At 41.2% G+C, this 17,314-nt stretch overlaps 1 protein-coding gene and 1 long non-coding RNA gene across 2 annotated transcripts; one reads left to right on the top strand and one right to left on the bottom strand.

The window, feature by feature from the left end:
* Nucleotides 1-9,289: 9,289 nt before the first annotated feature.
* LOC136764560 (uncharacterized) lies at nt 9,290-11,796 on the bottom strand. Its single transcript, XR_010821211.1, has 3 exons — nt 11,680-11,796; nt 10,239-10,437; nt 9,290-10,030 (listed from the first exon to the last, which is right to left on the bottom strand). It is a non-coding gene; the product is annotated as an uncharacterized LOC136764560 (long non-coding RNA).
* Nucleotides 11,714-16,814, top strand: LOC136764528 (uncharacterized). The gene is made up of 4 exons (XM_066718679.1): nt 11,714-12,053; nt 12,641-12,783; nt 14,187-14,298; nt 14,710-16,814. The coding sequence occupies exons 1-4, from the start codon at nt 11,714-11,716 to the stop codon at nt 16,434-16,436; spliced, it is 2,322 nt and encodes a 773-aa protein (XP_066574776.1). The 3' UTR covers nt 16,437-16,814.
* Nucleotides 16,815-17,314: the final 500 nt, after the last annotated feature.

The raw sequence follows: 17,314 nt of genomic DNA, 5'->3' as shown, positions 1-17,314 counted from the left end.
TTGAATAGGTTGTGTTGTGGTGCATTCATCCGCACTGAATTAATTGCAGATGTCTGTCCATGTATTTTTCTTCTAAGATTCAATAATCAAATTGTGCTGTTTGTTTTCTATTATGGGCTGGTTTGCCACTATTTGCTTTAATAGAGTTTTTTCATACCCCCTGAAATGTTTAGAGTGCGTTCTCTTCTCTTGTTCTATTGTTTTGTCTGTCTCTCCTGCTCCCATTCCACACGATGGAATATGTTTTGTAATCCATTCCTGGTTTTATGAGCAGCTGTTGGCTTGAGCCTTGTGGGCACACATATTAATCAGGACTGACATAGTCAAGGACTCCATAGTCAAGAAGTAACTAATCCACAATTAAGCTGTGTTTCAGAAAGCCACTTTTTAAACCATGATTAACTATTCTAGATTAATGCCTATTCATGGCTTAAATTATACCCTGTCCATGAAACTGGCCCTAAATTTGATACAATTGGCCACAGAACCATTTATGTAGTGGGGTCATTTGTGTTACAAGGTAACCATTCCTTATTTTTTGAGAACCAGGAAACAAATAAGTAACCATTCCTTATTTTTTGAGAACCAGGAAACAGAAATAAGTAACCATTCCTTATTTTTTGAGAACCAGGAAACAGAAATAAGTAACCATTCCTTATTTTTTGAGAACCAGGAAACAGAAATAAGTAGGCCTAATCATCACTTATCTTTTACAAACTAGGACACAGAAATTAGTTATGATTACTTATTTGTCATTTACCTTTTACTTTTTATAGTATTGCCAAATGCTATTTTATTGATGTATGTAAAATAAGTCATGAGAACTGTTGCCTGTATCAGCGTTTCAGACCTAAAGCTTGGGGGAGGACAACCCCCAATCACCGTCACTCCTGGTACAAGCACAACCAATGTGATGCACGCCTTCAGAGTTTTCCATGGACTCAAATTGGCACCATAAGTAACAAAAAAAAATTAAAAATATTGTAAACAAAAAAATAAAGTTGAGAAAAAAATTATATTTAGATCAAAAATTTAAACAATTGAAAACAAAATGTATAGAATTGTAAACAAAAATAATTACGTCAAAAGCAAAAATTAAAAATTGAAAGGAAATAATGTTAAAGCAAGAGCACTGGCGTCCCTGTCTTTGGTTGCGATGCTGCGAGCCTCGCTTTCGCTACCAGTTTCTTTGCTTTAATTTCTTTTTTTTTTTATTTATGAGTTTTGGTGCTGTTTTTGTCGTGAGGGCGAGGCTTAAAGGGAGGCATATGTCATGGCTCTCCACTGGTCCACTGTGTTTGAGTGATGGTTCTTCCTAACCCAATCAGTGAGCAGGGTGGGCTGGTCTGCTTTGGAATTCCTAGTTCTGGTATGACAGTCCCCACTTTACATCAAATCTTTGACTTTACCACTGATTGTATCCACACGGGTGCAACAACATGGCTTCGGAATTTAATTATAAACAAAGCATGTTTTTAATAAAAGCTGTGGACAATTGCTTTCTACATATTACATGTGCTTATTTTATACAGCCTTTATTCTCATCTTTATCAATGGCGCCAGTAATTTTGTAGGTGACTGTGCATATGTACACCGATCAGCCATAACTTTATGACCACTGACCGGTGAAGTGAATAACACTGATCATCTCGTTATCATGGCACCTGTCAGTGGGTGGGATATATTAGGCAGCAAGTGAGCATTTTGTCCTCAAAGTTGATGTGTTAGAAGCAGGAAAAATTGACAAGCGTAAGGATCTGAGTGACTTTGACAAGGGCCACATTGTGATGGCTAGATGACTGGGTTAGAGCATCTCCAAACCTGCAGCTCTTGTGGGGTCTTGTGGGAGCATCTGTGGGATGTGCTGGACAAACAAGTCCGATCCATGGAGGCCCCACCTCGCAACTTACAGGACTTAAAGGATCTGCTGCTAACGTCTTGGTGCCAGATACCACAGCACACCTTCAGAGGTCTAGTGGAGTCCATGCCTCGACGGGTCAGGGCTGTTTTGGTGGCAAAAGGGGGACCTACACAATATTAGGCAGGTGGTCATAATGTTATGGCTGATCGGTGTATATATATATATATATATATATATATATATATATATATATATGCAGGGATGGGCAAAGATACATCAAAATGTATTTTAAAATAAGACACCAAATACCTAAATTTTAAGTGCATCAAAATAAACTACAAAATATAGCAGCCACACCATGTATCAAAATAAATTACTGTATTTTTGTATTTTAAAAATACTAAAAATACCTTTACAAGGGAGCATGAAATCACTTCGCAAACCTTCGATCTATCGGCCTATTTGATCTATCCCTTCACCAGTACACTGACGCGGTTGATTAAGTAGACAATGTTTAATAGCAACAGCTTTTCTCTGACTAAGGAGTCATGCAATAAATCTGACTTATGCAACCAGTTAACAGATCAAATAATCACATATCCATGTGTGGGGGAAAAATATAGAAATCCTATTCTGCCTTTGTCCTTGGTGTGCTGTTACTCCTCACTTGGTTATCAGCAGCTCACATTCCTTTCTTGGAAAGTACCTTCTAATGCAATTGGCAATGTAGAGGTTAATGATTATTATTCATGAGTAATAATCATAATATTGATAAGATGGGAAGGCGTGGTTTACTATGCCAATGAAATCACCTTTATTAGAAATGACCATTCAGACACTTTGTAAAATGTTAAAGCCCCTTGAGGGTATATCCCAGAGGGGGTATAAAAGCTTTGTTCTGTCTCAAAACATTTGGGGAACAGTGTCGTGCTGGCCTAAAATCCTTTGAGTTCTGTGTTGCGCTGTTCCTCCCGTGCACGTAATAAATTCTGACTAGAACACCTGACTCCAAATCTTTCTTCCACCACACATGTGATCACCCAGATGAAGGTTAGTTTTAAAGTAGCCAACAGTTTAATGTTTAACTAACAGTTTGCTAATGACTCATAATTGTATTCTAATTTAGTTACTTGGTGCTTGATAATGAAGAGCCTACTTTGCATCAGCAACACTGACTCAATGACAAACAAGTCATTCATAAGAAGACACCTGATGCCACCTTTATTCATAGCAACTAGTTTCTAAGTAATTAATAATTTGATTATTAATCATAAATATAATAATAAATTATGTGTCAGACAGTCATTCATGCAATGGTATGCAAAATCATGATCCTACTAAACGGCTACTTCAATTAGGGTACAATCATTTAGCAATCAATTACTTATTTATCAATCATTGGACACCTGTTTGGAAGTTGAAAACAATGATCAATAAATTAAATTAAATGATCAATATGTTTTGATTTTAAATGTAGCCAGAAACATAATCAGAAAGTAGCAACAGAACTTGTCAAGGAGTATTAACCCAACTCCAACCACTGAATCTATTGAGAGCCTCAGAATATAGGTATAGAGGACACTTACACATTAATAGTGTAGTAAGAACATTTACTTAAACTCCAATAGAGAATACTACAATAGAGGTACTACAATAGAGATACTACAGACCAGGTATTCCAAAACTGTTCAAAAGTTCTACCAAAAACAGACACACTTATGTGTGAGAGTGGGTGATTAATTACTTAGAAACTAGTTGCTATGAATAAAGGTGCCATCAGGTGTCTTCTTATGAATGACTTGTTTGTCATTGAGTCAGTGTTGCTGATGCAAAGTAGGCTCTTCATTATCAAGCACCAAGTAATTAAATTAGAATACAATTATGAGTCATTAGCAAACTGTTAGTTAAACATTAAACGGTTGGTTACTTTAAAACTAACCTTCATCTGGGTGATCACAGGGATATGTGAATATTTGATCTGTTAACTGGTTGCATAAGTCAGATTTATTGCATGATGCCTTAGTCAGAGAAAAGCTATTGCTATCAAACATTGTCTACTTAATACTGAGTCAGTGTACTGGTGAAGGGAGAGAGCAAATAGGCCGATAGATCAAAGGTTTGCGAAGTGATTTCATGCTCCATGCGTCATACAAAAATACAGTAGTTTATTTTGATACATGGTGTGACTGTTGTATTTTGTAGTTTAGTTTGATACACCTAAGATTAAGGTATTTGGTATTTTATTTTAAAATATCTCTGCCCATTAATATGAACATGATATTAAACATGTTACTGTGCACGTAGCAGGTGGATCCTGTGTTGTGTTTCAGTGCTGTATGTATGGGCTCAAATGGCGGTGGGATCCAGTGATTGTGCAGCTCTTAACTGCAGGTCTCTGCACACACAGGACGCCTGGAGCCAGGTCCAGGAGCTGAAGCGGAGCTGGACAGTTTTTGTTAGTGTTTGTGCTCCGGAGCAGAGCTGGAGCTGCCAATGCTGGAGCCGGAGCTGAGGTGATCGGAGCGCTCTGGAGCCGGGAGCCAGGGCTGAGGTCATGGAGCTGCTCCACTCTTTCCCCCTTCATTAAACTCTCCCAGATATTAAGTCCAGTTTTCTTAAATTAACAAAATATGTAACTTAATAGGTATTGTTGTGTGTTCAGTGTTATAAAATAGATCAGTTCTCACTCCATCTATTAGTACATAATACATTATTTGTATTAATTGTAATTATATGACACCTTCACTTTCTCAAACCTCTCACTTTCTAAACATGTTTCTGTAATCTCAGGGCATCTCTCATAAACCACTTGCAAAAGTAAAGTCCATTTTAACTCTATAGTTTGAAGTATTTCCAAATTATTTTATTCCAACCAAATTCTTCATCTGCCTAAATTAACCTTATTTTATAGCCGTCTGTTATCTGAAATGACTAGTTTGTCCAAAAGTTGGTTACCAGGGAGTTAAGGTCACATGCTGGAGTCATGTCCCCTGCACCTTGTTTGCCACTTTTGAGATACGAAAATACCGGACCCCTGGTGGGGGGGTTTGCAAAATGTCAGGGGTCCGGCAATTAGCTGGCAATTAGATGACGATGGTGAGGGGGGGGACTGCCAGATGGTGAAGCATGATTCATCACTCCACAGATCGCATTTCCACTGCTCCCAGGTCAAATGGTGGCAATCTTAACACCACTTTAGCCAGCACTTGGAATTGCGCATGGAGATCTTAGGCTACCTGCTCGGCCATGGACACCAATTTCAAGAAGCACCTGACAAGCAGTTCTCCTGCTGAAGTTGCTTCCAGAAGCAGTTTGGCACTCAGAAGTGATTGTTGCCACCAACGATAGACTATTTTTTGTGCTATGTACTCAACATTCCCGTTCTGTGAGTTTGTGTGGTCGACCACTTGGCGGCTGAGCTGTTGTTGCTCCTAGATGTTTCCTCTTAACAATAAACACACTTACAGCTCACCAGGGCAGCTCTAGCAGGGCAGAAATTTGACAAACTGACTTGGAAAGGTAGCATCCTATGACGGTGCCACGTTGAAAGTCATTGAGCTCTCAGTAAAGTTCATTCTACTGCCAATGCTTGTCTAAGGAGATTGCTGTGTGGCTTGATTTTATAGTGGCTCTCAAAAGTATTCACCCCTCTTGGACGTTTCCACATGTCATTGTGTTACAACATGAAATCAGAATGAATTTAATCAGTTCTTGCCACTGATCAATACCAAAAATTTCCATAATGTAAAAGTGAAAAATATGATCTGCATTTTTTTCTAAATTAATTATAAATACAAAACAGAAAATAATTGATTGCATATGTAATCACCCCTTCAGTCAATATTTGGTAGAGGCACCTTTGGCAGCAATTACAGCCATGAGTCTATGTGTATAAGTCTCTACCAGCTTTGCACATCTGGACACAGCAATGTTTGCCCATTTGAAAAATTGCTCAAGCTCCATCAAGTTGGATGGGGACCTTTGGTGAACAGCAATGTTCAACTCTTTCCACATATTCTCAATTGGATTGAAGTCCAGTTTTGACTGGGCCACTCCAGGACTTTGATCTGTTTATTTTTAATCCACTCCAGTGTGGCTTTGGCTGTATGTTTGGGTTCATTGTCCTGCTGGAAGATTAATCTTCTCTTATCCCAGGTCTCTTGCAGACTTCAGCAGGTTTTTTTACAGGATTTCTCTCTACTTTGCTGCATCCATTTTACATAATGCTGCCACCACCATGCTTCACGGTAGGGATGGTGTTCTCAGGATGATGTGCATTGTTAGGTTTGCGCCAAATGTAGCGCTTAGCGTTGAGGCCAGAAAGCTCTATTTTGGTCTCATCAGGCCATAGAATCTTCCTCTACTTGGTCTCAGAGTCTCCCACATGCCAAATACACTAATTAGAAGAAGGGGTGTCCACATACTGTTGGCCATGTAGAGTACAAATACTGGACAGTCTGCTATAATACTGGCTGGCTGGCAACCCTAATATGCCACAGACATCTTTACAATTTTCTACTTTTTCATGTTTGAATGGTTAAACAGATGTTTGTTATTAATATTTTGTTTTTGTTAAACAGTTATTTACATAATAATAATAAAAAGAAGTAAAAAAGGAATCATTATTTATAATGTTCGCTTCATAGTTAGCACTGTTTTTTGTGGCTCAGGAGCTGGAGCTGGGGCTGCTGGAGCCGGCCTGGAGCTGTAGCAGTGGGTCTCCATCAGCTCTGGAAACAGCCTGGAGCTGGAGCTGAACCTCTGGAGCCACCCTGGAGCCAAAGCCAGCAAACCCAGAGCACTGCCAACCCTATACCAGGCAACAGGTCCCTTCCCTGCGCCGGGGCTCCATAGGGAGCAGGGGTGGGAGGCCGTGGCCATGCTGCCGCTCCCTCTGCCAAGCAGGTTCAGGCCAGGATACCTCCAATCACTGCATCTTCCGCTGACTGCTATATGGGGCTGCCTGAACTACTGAAGAAAACAATGCTGTATCTTACTTTTAATTGATTAATAACAATAAGTTGAGATAAGTGTCCTTAAACTGGGAAATGAAAATAAAGTAAGCACCACTCATTGACATACATTGTGTCTCTGTCAGCCCGTCAAGTATTGTCATGTGTTATTGTATCGATGTGTTTGTAATGGTGTTGTCCTATATGTGCTACAATTCGGAAACAATACATAAAATACGTTGCTACAACGTTGTGGTAATGTTGTGTGTTAGCAAGGAGGGAAATAAGAAATAACCATTACTTATTTCATGATAAAACTAGAAATAAAAAAAACAGGCAAACTGAAAAAGTAACCAACAAGGAAAAGTAAAAATAAGTAACCATACTTATATTTCGAAAACGGGGAAACAGAAATAAGGAATAAGGAACCATTACTTATTTTTCGCAAAGATCTGAAATAAGGAATGAGCCCACTACTTATTTTTTGAAAACCAGAAATCTGATATAAAAAATAAGTAAGCATTACTTATTTTGCAGAAAAACTGAAAATAGTAACAATAAATAATCCATTGTTAATTTATTGAGAAACAGTGAAAAAAATATGTAATTGTAGAAGCTGGACACAAGAAGGGAGAGAGTCTCGGGTTCCGGTGGTGTGCGGGCTTTTTATTGGGGTTCACAGGGGACAAAACACAAGGCGTAAAACAAGCAAAGCAAAACAAAACATCCACACAAAATAGGGGACTCCGGGCAGTTAAGCTAGACGTCTCAGTCCTGCTTCTCTTCGGTCAGCTGCCCCCGTCGGCGAGGGAGAGGGATTAAATAGACAAGGCACAGCTGCCGCTGACGTCACAATCGCCACGGCGCTCATTGCCCGCAGCCGTGAGTCCGCAGCCCGTTAGCGAGGGAGCGACAACAGCTGCGGCACATGAGCACCTGATCAGCGAGCGCCAGCAGCAGCCGTGCCGTGATAGCCTGTCACAGTAATCCTTACTTATTTTCAGAAATCAGAAATAGAAGTAACCATTACATATTTTTTGAAAAATAAGGAATAAGGAACTCTCGCCCCCTAGTGGAACAACAGAGATCAGGACCACACCAATCGGGAAAGACTATGGTCACATCTGATTGGCTGTAACACTTAATATGGCAGTGGCGAAGCTTTCTGGCACAATGTGTTTCGCTGTTAAAACTGTAAAACAATAACAGGTTATTCTTAAATGTACGTTGTATGTTTCTAGTTTGTTATAAACTCTCATCTACTATTTTTTCCACTCTTCTTCTTGTCATATTTACTTATAATTGCACAAAGTGATCTTATCTTGCATTTCACCCCCCATCACTTAACGTTTTTATTCAGCACAATTCCAACAAGATTGTAAGAATATTTACGTTCATTTGAAAGAGACAATTACACTGTCTCAAGACACAGCTATTCAGGCTGCATAACTCCTCAATGATATTACACTGACTGAGGAGACTTTAATAAACTTTCTAGTTTGCACTTATCTACTCTAATAAGTAATTATGCCTGCACTGATTCCACTGCACACAGCACTGATGTAACTACTCACTGTATTTTGTTCATGTTTTTACTTTAGTTAAATTAGGAATTGTATTATATCGTGCAATCTTGCACTTATATTGCTATGTGTAATACATTTTGAGAAAAGTGTATATTTGGTGACTTCAAACTTCACTAGGTAAGGAAAACTGATCATAAATAAATAATAACATTCATACAACATAATCCTTAGTTGTAAAATCAATCAATCAATAAATAAACATTTAGCGATGATTAAGATGTACGGTGTAAACGTCCGCATCTATTTTCCTTCCCCATTCGGTGATGCCTGTGTCACCCCTGTGACATAGGCCTATTTTATACAGTAATTTCAGTCTTGGCAAATCCACTCTGCAAGATGTGTGCACTCGTGGGGATACGAGTTGTTATGCAAGTAGGTTTTATGAATAGGTGTTGTCATGTGACTGTATGAATGTGTCTGAAAGTACTTTTTTGGGGTGATTTGTACTCTTACATACGAATCAACGCATTGCATGTTCTTTTCAAGTCATCTTACAGTGCATAGTTTTTACACATATAGTGAATATTTGTGACAGCGTGTTGTCACCTACTCACCTGAAGGATGTTTAAGAGCTGAAAACAATTGGCATGGCTCACATATGACTATCATCAGCCGTCCAGTAATTTGATTACAGTTTTTCCCAATCAATTTGACACATCCAAACTCAGGCAACTGCTTTCAAAACAGTTAACACAGCAAACTAAACACACTCTAATGTTGGCGGAACAGTTCAATATTCACTGCATAATGAAGCACTGCATTTTATTCTAGTAATGCATTATTAAAAATAAATACAAACATCAATACTACAAGTGTGTTCTCTGTTGATTTGATAACAAATTCAGCTGTAGATACACAAATAAATGAATGAAAATACATGTTTTTCGTGAAGTTCTTTAATGAGTTTAGTTGTACAACAAGGAGATTTCGACCCCCCAAAATAATAATTACATAAATAAATATGTACGTAAGTAAATCAAATCTACTGCAATCATTGAATCGATTAACTTTATTGATCTTGGCTCTCAATTACATCTGGCCAGAGATCATCAACATCTCAGCATATATTTTCACGAGTCATGCATCGTGGGAAAAATGCTGTGAATGCTGGATCCATCCTTGACATGCTTGTACCTCAATTTCTCCACAGGCCTCTTCCATCGCTTGAAGAAAACTTACTTGGTTGTAAGGAGTGCGATCATATACTCCTCAATTGGATTCAGGAAAGGGGAATATAGTGGAAGGAACACCATCCTGAAATGTGGGTTATGCTCAAACCACTCTCGCACCAGTGCTGAACGGTGGAATTGGACATTGTCCCAAACAGCTACAAAATTCCGCTCCATTTGCTCCTGATCACCCTGCGGAAAGAGGATTTCATTGAGGAAGTTTAAAAAATGTAGGAGGCTTTCTGTGTTGTATGCCCCCAAGACAGCATTGTGTGCCACAACACCAGTGGTAGAAATCACGGTACACAGAGTGATGTCGCCTCCTTGTTGTCCAGGGACATTGGCCATCATGCCACAGTCAATCACAGTTCTCCCTCTTCTCCTTTTGTGAAGATTGAAGCCAGCTTCATCAATATACAGGTACTCATAATAAGTCGCACTGCTATCCAACTCCAACATTCTCTAGAGTAAAAAGAACACAAGGTACAATACAGTAAGTTCGTTTTTTACAGTAATGGCATTGATTGCAAAGTTGATAGTACTGTAAACTGTTGCTGTAAAGTCTGAGTTCCCACTTAAAGTGGAATAGTATATGGACACATACGTAATATCCAAGAAAACAAATATCTTTGTGTTTACAGTAAAAGTGCAGTAATTGGCTTGCACATACTTGAACAAACTGGAATCGCAACTCCTTCACTCTAACAATTTTGGAGAGACTGCATTGGTGAATATTGTGGAAGAGTTGATTGTCTTGTATTATTCTTTGCTGAATTTCTTTGTTCTGGACCACCATGTCAACAATGGCATGCTCTTGTTCAATTGAAAATAGTCTTGTTCGTCCACCTGAATGTTTTCGAACTTCAATTCTGAAAAATGTTTGGACAAGAAGGAACATTTACAGTTGAAAACTAGAACTACATAAAACAAGATTATATAGACTCTCACTGTAGAAGTAGAATGGTATAGTAACTTACTGGTTTTCCCTCTGAAATATGTGGATAATTGAAGCCACTGTGGATCTGTTTATATTGGGCTGAACTCTCTGCCCAGGTTCTCTCAAGGAGAGACCATGATTTATGACATGGTCAATAAGGGTGGCTCTGATTTCATTTGAAACACGTCTGTACCCTATCCTTCTACCTCTCCTTCCTCCTCTTACATCGTGCCCTCCCCTTCCTCTCTGTCCATGTCCTATATTTTCTTCTCTTCCTCTTTCCACTATACCATTGCCCTCCAATCTACCCATCTCTTCTCCTCTTCCTACATCCTCAACTCTTCTTGCTCCATCTCCTCTTCCTATACCCTCTACTCCTGTCCCATAATCTCTTTCTACATCTTCAACTCTCCCTCTCCCTCTCCCTCTCCCCCTTCTCATTCTTCTTCTTTGTTGTTTTTCTTTCCCCCTTTTCTAGTTGTTATAATTAAGACAGCTGTGTAAACAATTAGGACATTTGCATTTCTTGTGTTGTGTGTATTACTAACTTATCAGATATGAATTTGGGGCTAATTGAAAACATACCATGTGCAACTGAGCATTTAAGGAATACGTTTTGTTTGTTGTGTTTGGAAAATGGTACACAAATGTTTGTGATTTTTGTAAAGACCAATAGAAAGAGCTGCCATAGTTGTTTTTTACCCTGATATATTAAAGTTTTGGTTGGCTGTATGAACTACTGTGAAAACATCTGAGACTTCTGTGCACAGTGCTTTGAGAAAATGATGCATGTGATTTGTAATTTGGATGAAATGAAGGAAAATGTACAATCTGTTTAGGACAATAACAAAGTGTTCAGATCACCGTGTTAATTGTGTTGAGAGCAGTCAAATCGATTGGGGAAAAGAAAAGTGTAATAGAGAGATGTCTAGTGACGTCACCCAACCGACAGTCGGCTCAGTTAAAACCAGTAAACCCGTGTGTGCGGACAGACTGGGAGCCCCGCAGCGCAAAACAGTATATAGTTGCATTTATACTGTCACAGTGGTTAAGGTAGGATACACTGCCTTCCCTGTATGGGGTTGAACTTTCCTTCTCATTAAACGCATCAGCGTTAGTGGGAACAATCTTAAAATCGCTAAAGATCAGCGTCATCAGCGGTTCGCATTGAAACCTGTCCGTGTGGGAGGTCGGTCCCAGCAGGCAACATGTCGGCCTCTGCGCAGGCGTTTCGGGCGCAGCTGGCCTCGGTGCTGCGGGGTCTGGTCCCTGCGGCTCTGGGCGAGATCGCACAGCTGTCCCGCGTCCAGTCCGCCCAGCTCGCCGCGGTCCTGGACACCCTGGTCGGACAGCTGGTCTGCGAGGCTACACGGCTCTACGAGGCGCAGATCCACCACAGCCGGATAGAGAGCCAGACCCCGAAGAGGAGGACGACGCTGGCGCACAGCGAGGGCGCAGGGGAGGCGGGCGCTGCCGGGAAGAGCCGCCGCGTCGGAGAGCGGGACTGTGGGGGGAGCCCGGCTGCAGGGCTGAGAGCAGGGACTGCGGGTAAGAGTGCACGGTATTGTTTTGTATCTTTGCGTATAAAATCAAGACACAAAGCAATATAAAAGAGAAGTGCAAATAAATGAAGACATACAGATCTGTCCCTTTAATTGTATTTTTTTTTTAATCTGGCTTTACATATACCATTAAATCTATTTTACAAAAGTTCACTGTTTCTCTAACCATAATTTGGAAAATGTCCCTGTCTAGAGATTTAATTATTCGCATTCTGTCTAATGGAAGTGTGATGAAGTGATGAAGGTTTGTGCCTCTCCCCTAGAAGGTGTGTGCGGTGGGGGGTCGGGGGCAGTTAAACTTGAATTCTCATTTTGGACTGGAAGGTTATATCCCAAAGCACCCTATCGCCCCGTTACATGTTGAAAGATTCACTAGATCTTGTGTACAATTCATACAAAAAATGAGAATCAAACTCCTTCAGTCTGAGAACCGATAATGACATTTCAGAATTTCATTTTGTTTTGATTTATGTCAAGGAAATAGTATCCAAGTAATGCGTAACTCCATCCAGTTATCACTGTATTTTGAATTTGACATGCCTGTGAACTATGTCTCTGTCTCTCTCTCTGCAGATGCTTCTCTCTCTTCAGACAGGGTCTCTGGGCAGGACTGGGGCAGCGCTCTGGGTGTAGCTCTAGAGGAAGCCAGCGAGTTGCGTCCAGTCCGCTCTTCCAAGGAATTGGCCACAGTGGTGTCTGTCCTCATTAAAGAGGAGGTTAGTGATGAGAATGAGCTAGACTTGGGTTTGAACTCCATTGTAAGTACTTTGAAGAGTGTCGCTATATTAAGGAACCGAGTGGCTCGGTGAAAGAATCGGTTTAAGCAGGCCCGGTTATGCTCTGTGAGCCCTGCTGAGCATCATTCCTCCGATCACAGCGAGTAGAATAGGATGGATAGTAGTTTTTACAGCAGCACTGTATATTGCTGGTACAGTACACCACACTCTAGCCTATATGGGCTGCTGGTTCAATTACTTAAACTCAATTACTTATCCCTGGTCCTGGAGGACTCCCTGTGTACTCTGGTTTTCGGTCCATCCCCGTTGTTCTCACTTGGGGTCGCTTTATGCACCCTGTATCCCCCCATGCTGCTTCCTCAAGATGTGAATCAAACTCACTTGTTCATAAACCTCTCAGACATCTAAGATTGTATTACCCCTGTTCACAAAATAAATACTCAATAGTGCTTAATTAAAAATACTATTTACACTGACCTGTCTCATTTTCATATTAGTGACAACATTATGTGCACGTTTGATGGCTGTATCTCATTAAACTCATTAAACTCAGAGTTTAACAAATAAGAATAATAAAGTATCTTCTGTCTTGTTGGCTGTGTGAGGGTAACCTTGCATCTTTAAACGCATTTGTTAATGCACTGCAACCCTAGTGTGGTGTTTTTGATGAAGCTTAACAAACAGCTGCAATCTATTCAGTTAATTCCCTACTCTCCTCTATTACAGTATATGACCAGGACTGACTGGGATTAAAGCCACTATGGGTACATTTACATGGCAAAAGTATTTGGAATATGACGCATTGTGATATACATTCAGAATGCTCAGTTTACAATTCTCAATATTCACATGGCAAATGGAATATCTGTTTATGCAAACAAGTCCGCATGTACAACCTGCATCCAGATGTAAACCTGAGAGCAGTGAAAGTTCATCCATTATATTGTGACGACATAACTTAATATTTAACATTAGTCTTTTATTTTTTGGTATTCTTTTTAGATCATGAAAATGTGAATATTTAGAGTGTGTGGGTCAGTGCGATGCATTAATGGAGACTCCAACATTTATTCCTTTATTGCTAATATTCCTTAACAAAACTGACATTTCATCATCCACCAAAAGGAGCGGTTCTTCTTTGAACATGTCCCCATGCCTTACGCCACTCCAGCTGTTTTTTATGCATAAGGGATATCCCACCCTCTATAATCAGAGTCAGAATATATTCAGATTAATATTCTGAACATGTGGTTTACATGGGAGTGTATATTTGGAATATTCGGTATTATGAATATTAGTGGATTATTGCTGGCCATGTAAATGCAGTGTTTAAATCATACAACATATTATTGGCATTTACCTTCGACTCTCCTCTGTTTCAGCCCATTGACAGTGAAGAGTCCAGGCCTGAATCCCTGCTCATCAAAGAGGAGAGGTGTGAAGAGGACTCCGCCAGCAGTGACGGTCCGAGAGGCCTGAGGATCGGTGTGAACAGTGAGTGGGGAATCAAGTCAGCCTTGAAAAGCCACAGGATTAAAAACAGCAGTGAAGATGGTTTCACACCTGGACATGTATTGATTATCCAGTTCATCTGTAATGTACTGAAAGGGGTGCAATTGTTATGTTCCCAATATGCAATACATCAATAGTAGTGAACATTGTGTACTGTAAGCCATTCAAGGTTTGTTATTCTACATGTTGATATAATTGCAGTGTATCATTTAATATTATAAAATAAAATTAGTGATTAAAAACAAAAAATCTATTTTGCCTGATTGCCTTTATAACTAACCTTGTCTATCTGCTAATACCTTTATCTAGTTAAGTATCTGTTCATGAAGACTGTGTGTGATCCTTTCACAGAGCTGCTGTGAACAAATCCTGTTCTATCATCTCTTCCTCCAGGAGCTGTAGAAGCCAGTGCTCTCCTTGCTGCTTCAGAAAGGACTCCTGTTGAGCATCAGTACTGTGAGGAGGAGTGGGGCTTCAGTCTGAGGCAGGATATCGAAGCTGATCTGCAGTCTACACACAGTGAAGAGATGAGGGCAGCTTCAAATGGTTCCCAGCAGCGAGGGCTCGGAGAGGACTGGGATGGGAGGCAATGGGTGTGTAGGGCTGCCCCACAAGATGTGAGGTGGATTCTGAGGCCCTGCTCTGTAAAACTGGAGAAACTGTCATCACGGCACAGACCTCAGGAGCTGCAGCCCTGGGTCCACTCTGACCTGCGGTTTGAAATGGCTTCAAGGAGATTCGCTCCTGATCGGGAAGTGAAAGAGATGTCCTCAGCTTTGTTGGAAAACAGTTTTAATACAGGGGATACGAGCGATCCAGACAGCCAGCAGTCGTGGTTCGGTGAAATGGGCCGCTCTGCAGACGAATGTGAGGACATTGACACCAAAGAGCCACAACCTTTAATAGGACTCCCCCAGCACAAACTGTGTTGTTTGGGGGAATCAACTGCAGGGCCAGCAGGTTTATCGGTATCATCTCCTGCAGGGACAATTGCAGGGACACCAATACTCACTGATATTCATGCGACTGGCAAGGATGGTGCCATTCAGAAAACATCACACCACAATGCTGATGCCACAGGAAGATGGGCAACCAAAACCCACACTGGGCCCACTCCGTCTGCCAGATGCCAAGTGCACAGTCCTCTCAGTGCTTTCCATCTCTTGATTGACATGCAAATGCTGCGTCACATCCAGCAGCACACCGAGGTAGAGGCACACAAGTCCAGGAGTGCCGGATCCTGGGCTGTGTCGCTGGGGGAGCTGCAGGCGTTTGTTGCCATCCTGTACGTACGCGGAGCGTTTGGCTGCAAAGGTGGCATTTCCCAGGAAAATTTTTGGTCTGCACGGTGGGGTGTCCCTTTTTTCACTGAGACCATAGCCAGGAACCGCTTCCGGGAGATCTTGCGGTTCCTGCGATTTGACTTGAGAGCAACCACAAGCAGTACCTGCCAGCTCCCCCCAGCAGGCAAACTGGTCCTGGCATCGGAAATCTGGGAAGGCTTTTTGGCCAACAGTGCCGCCTGCTACACCCCTGGAGAGACGGTGAATGCAAATGGGAGCCTCTTCCTCACCGAGTCACGGTCCTGTGACTGTTGGGTGCGGTACATGGCCAAGAAGACTGAAAGACTTGGGATCCAGTTTTGGTTGGTGGCAGACAGTGAGACTAGATATGTGATGGATGGTTTCCCCTACCTGGACTCCGTGCCTGGACTCAAGACTCAGTGCCTAGTAAGAGCTGGCTGCTGCCAGTGGCCAATTGCGGTACTTTACAATTTGCTGCACCTGGTGGCCACCAATTCCTTAGTTCTGTACAGGAAGTGCACTGGGAAGAGCATCAGCAGGAGGGATTTCATCTTGAAGCTGGCCATCGAGCTTCGGCAACAACACATGGAGGAGAAAGGGCCAAAATTGTGGCTGGCTCCTGTGGGACCCCATGTTGATTCATCCAGTAAAATGCACAGGAGGAAACAATGCCAGGTGGCAAAATGCCGGGGGAACAAAACCATGGAAAGCTGTGCCCAGTGCGAAAGGTTTGTGTGCGGCAAGTGCACAGCACAACTGGAGAAGCGCTTCATCTGTGTGGATTGTGACGTTTTCACAAAAACGCAGTCGGGTTAGATTTAAGACAATTTGATTGATTTGTTAAATTTGTTATGTTGTTTTAGGCTCCCACTCACCATGACCCTGTATGTTATGGAATGGGCATGTAAATGGATGAATGAATGCATGGCTAAAACAGAACATGCATATAACTGTTTTCCTACTGCTTCCTTCTGGTTGTTGCATTGTGCAAGATAATCGTTACAGAAATGGAACTGGAATTGATTAGATTGACTTAAGGGAGGAGTTGGAATGGAGCAGAAGGAACTGACACCACCTCATTTGACGACATGGTTGGTGTAGATGGGGAAATACCAGAGTGGCTACTGATGTTCTGTGAGATCCATATTTTCTATTTAATAAAGATATTTGGTAGTGAAAGTTCTGTATGATGAAGCGGATTCAGTTTTAATTTTTGTTTAGTTCAAGTCCCCTTGGGAAATTAAACATGGGAGACTGAAGGATGTGGCTGCACCAACTGACTGCAATATAATGTAAAAAAAAAAAAAAACAATGGTACAGGTAACAAAAATGGGTTCTCTTGATATCCATCCTGCCTTTCATTTCTCTTTACCAAGGTCACTAGTTCCTGGCTGATGTACCTCCTGAGGCTCTGTACCTGTAATAGCTGTATCCTTCACACTAACAAAAATCAGAACCCAGACTCCTGAAAAAGTGGGTCAGAACCTGGGTGGTTGCCCGTGTGTGAAAGGGGCTTATGAGTGTCTTTAAACGCAGAAGGACCTGGCTCTGGGCCTAGGCATTTGCTTCTGCCATTTGGACTGATGTATTCAGATGACAGATAGCCTATAACAGACACTGATACTTCTAGAGGTAAACCGATACACTGATACACTGATACTGATTCAGTAACTGACACTATAGTGTGTGTGTGT

Source organism: Amia ocellicauda, chromosome 12 (genome assembly GCF_036373705.1).
Source record: "Amia ocellicauda isolate fAmiCal2 chromosome 12, fAmiCal2.hap1, whole genome shotgun sequence".
In the NCBI taxonomy this organism is placed as follows: domain Eukaryota; kingdom Metazoa; phylum Chordata; class Actinopteri; order Amiiformes; family Amiidae; genus Amia; species Amia ocellicauda.
The sequence above is the reverse complement of the archived record's forward strand: the minus strand, read 5'-3'. Positions and strand labels throughout refer to the sequence as shown.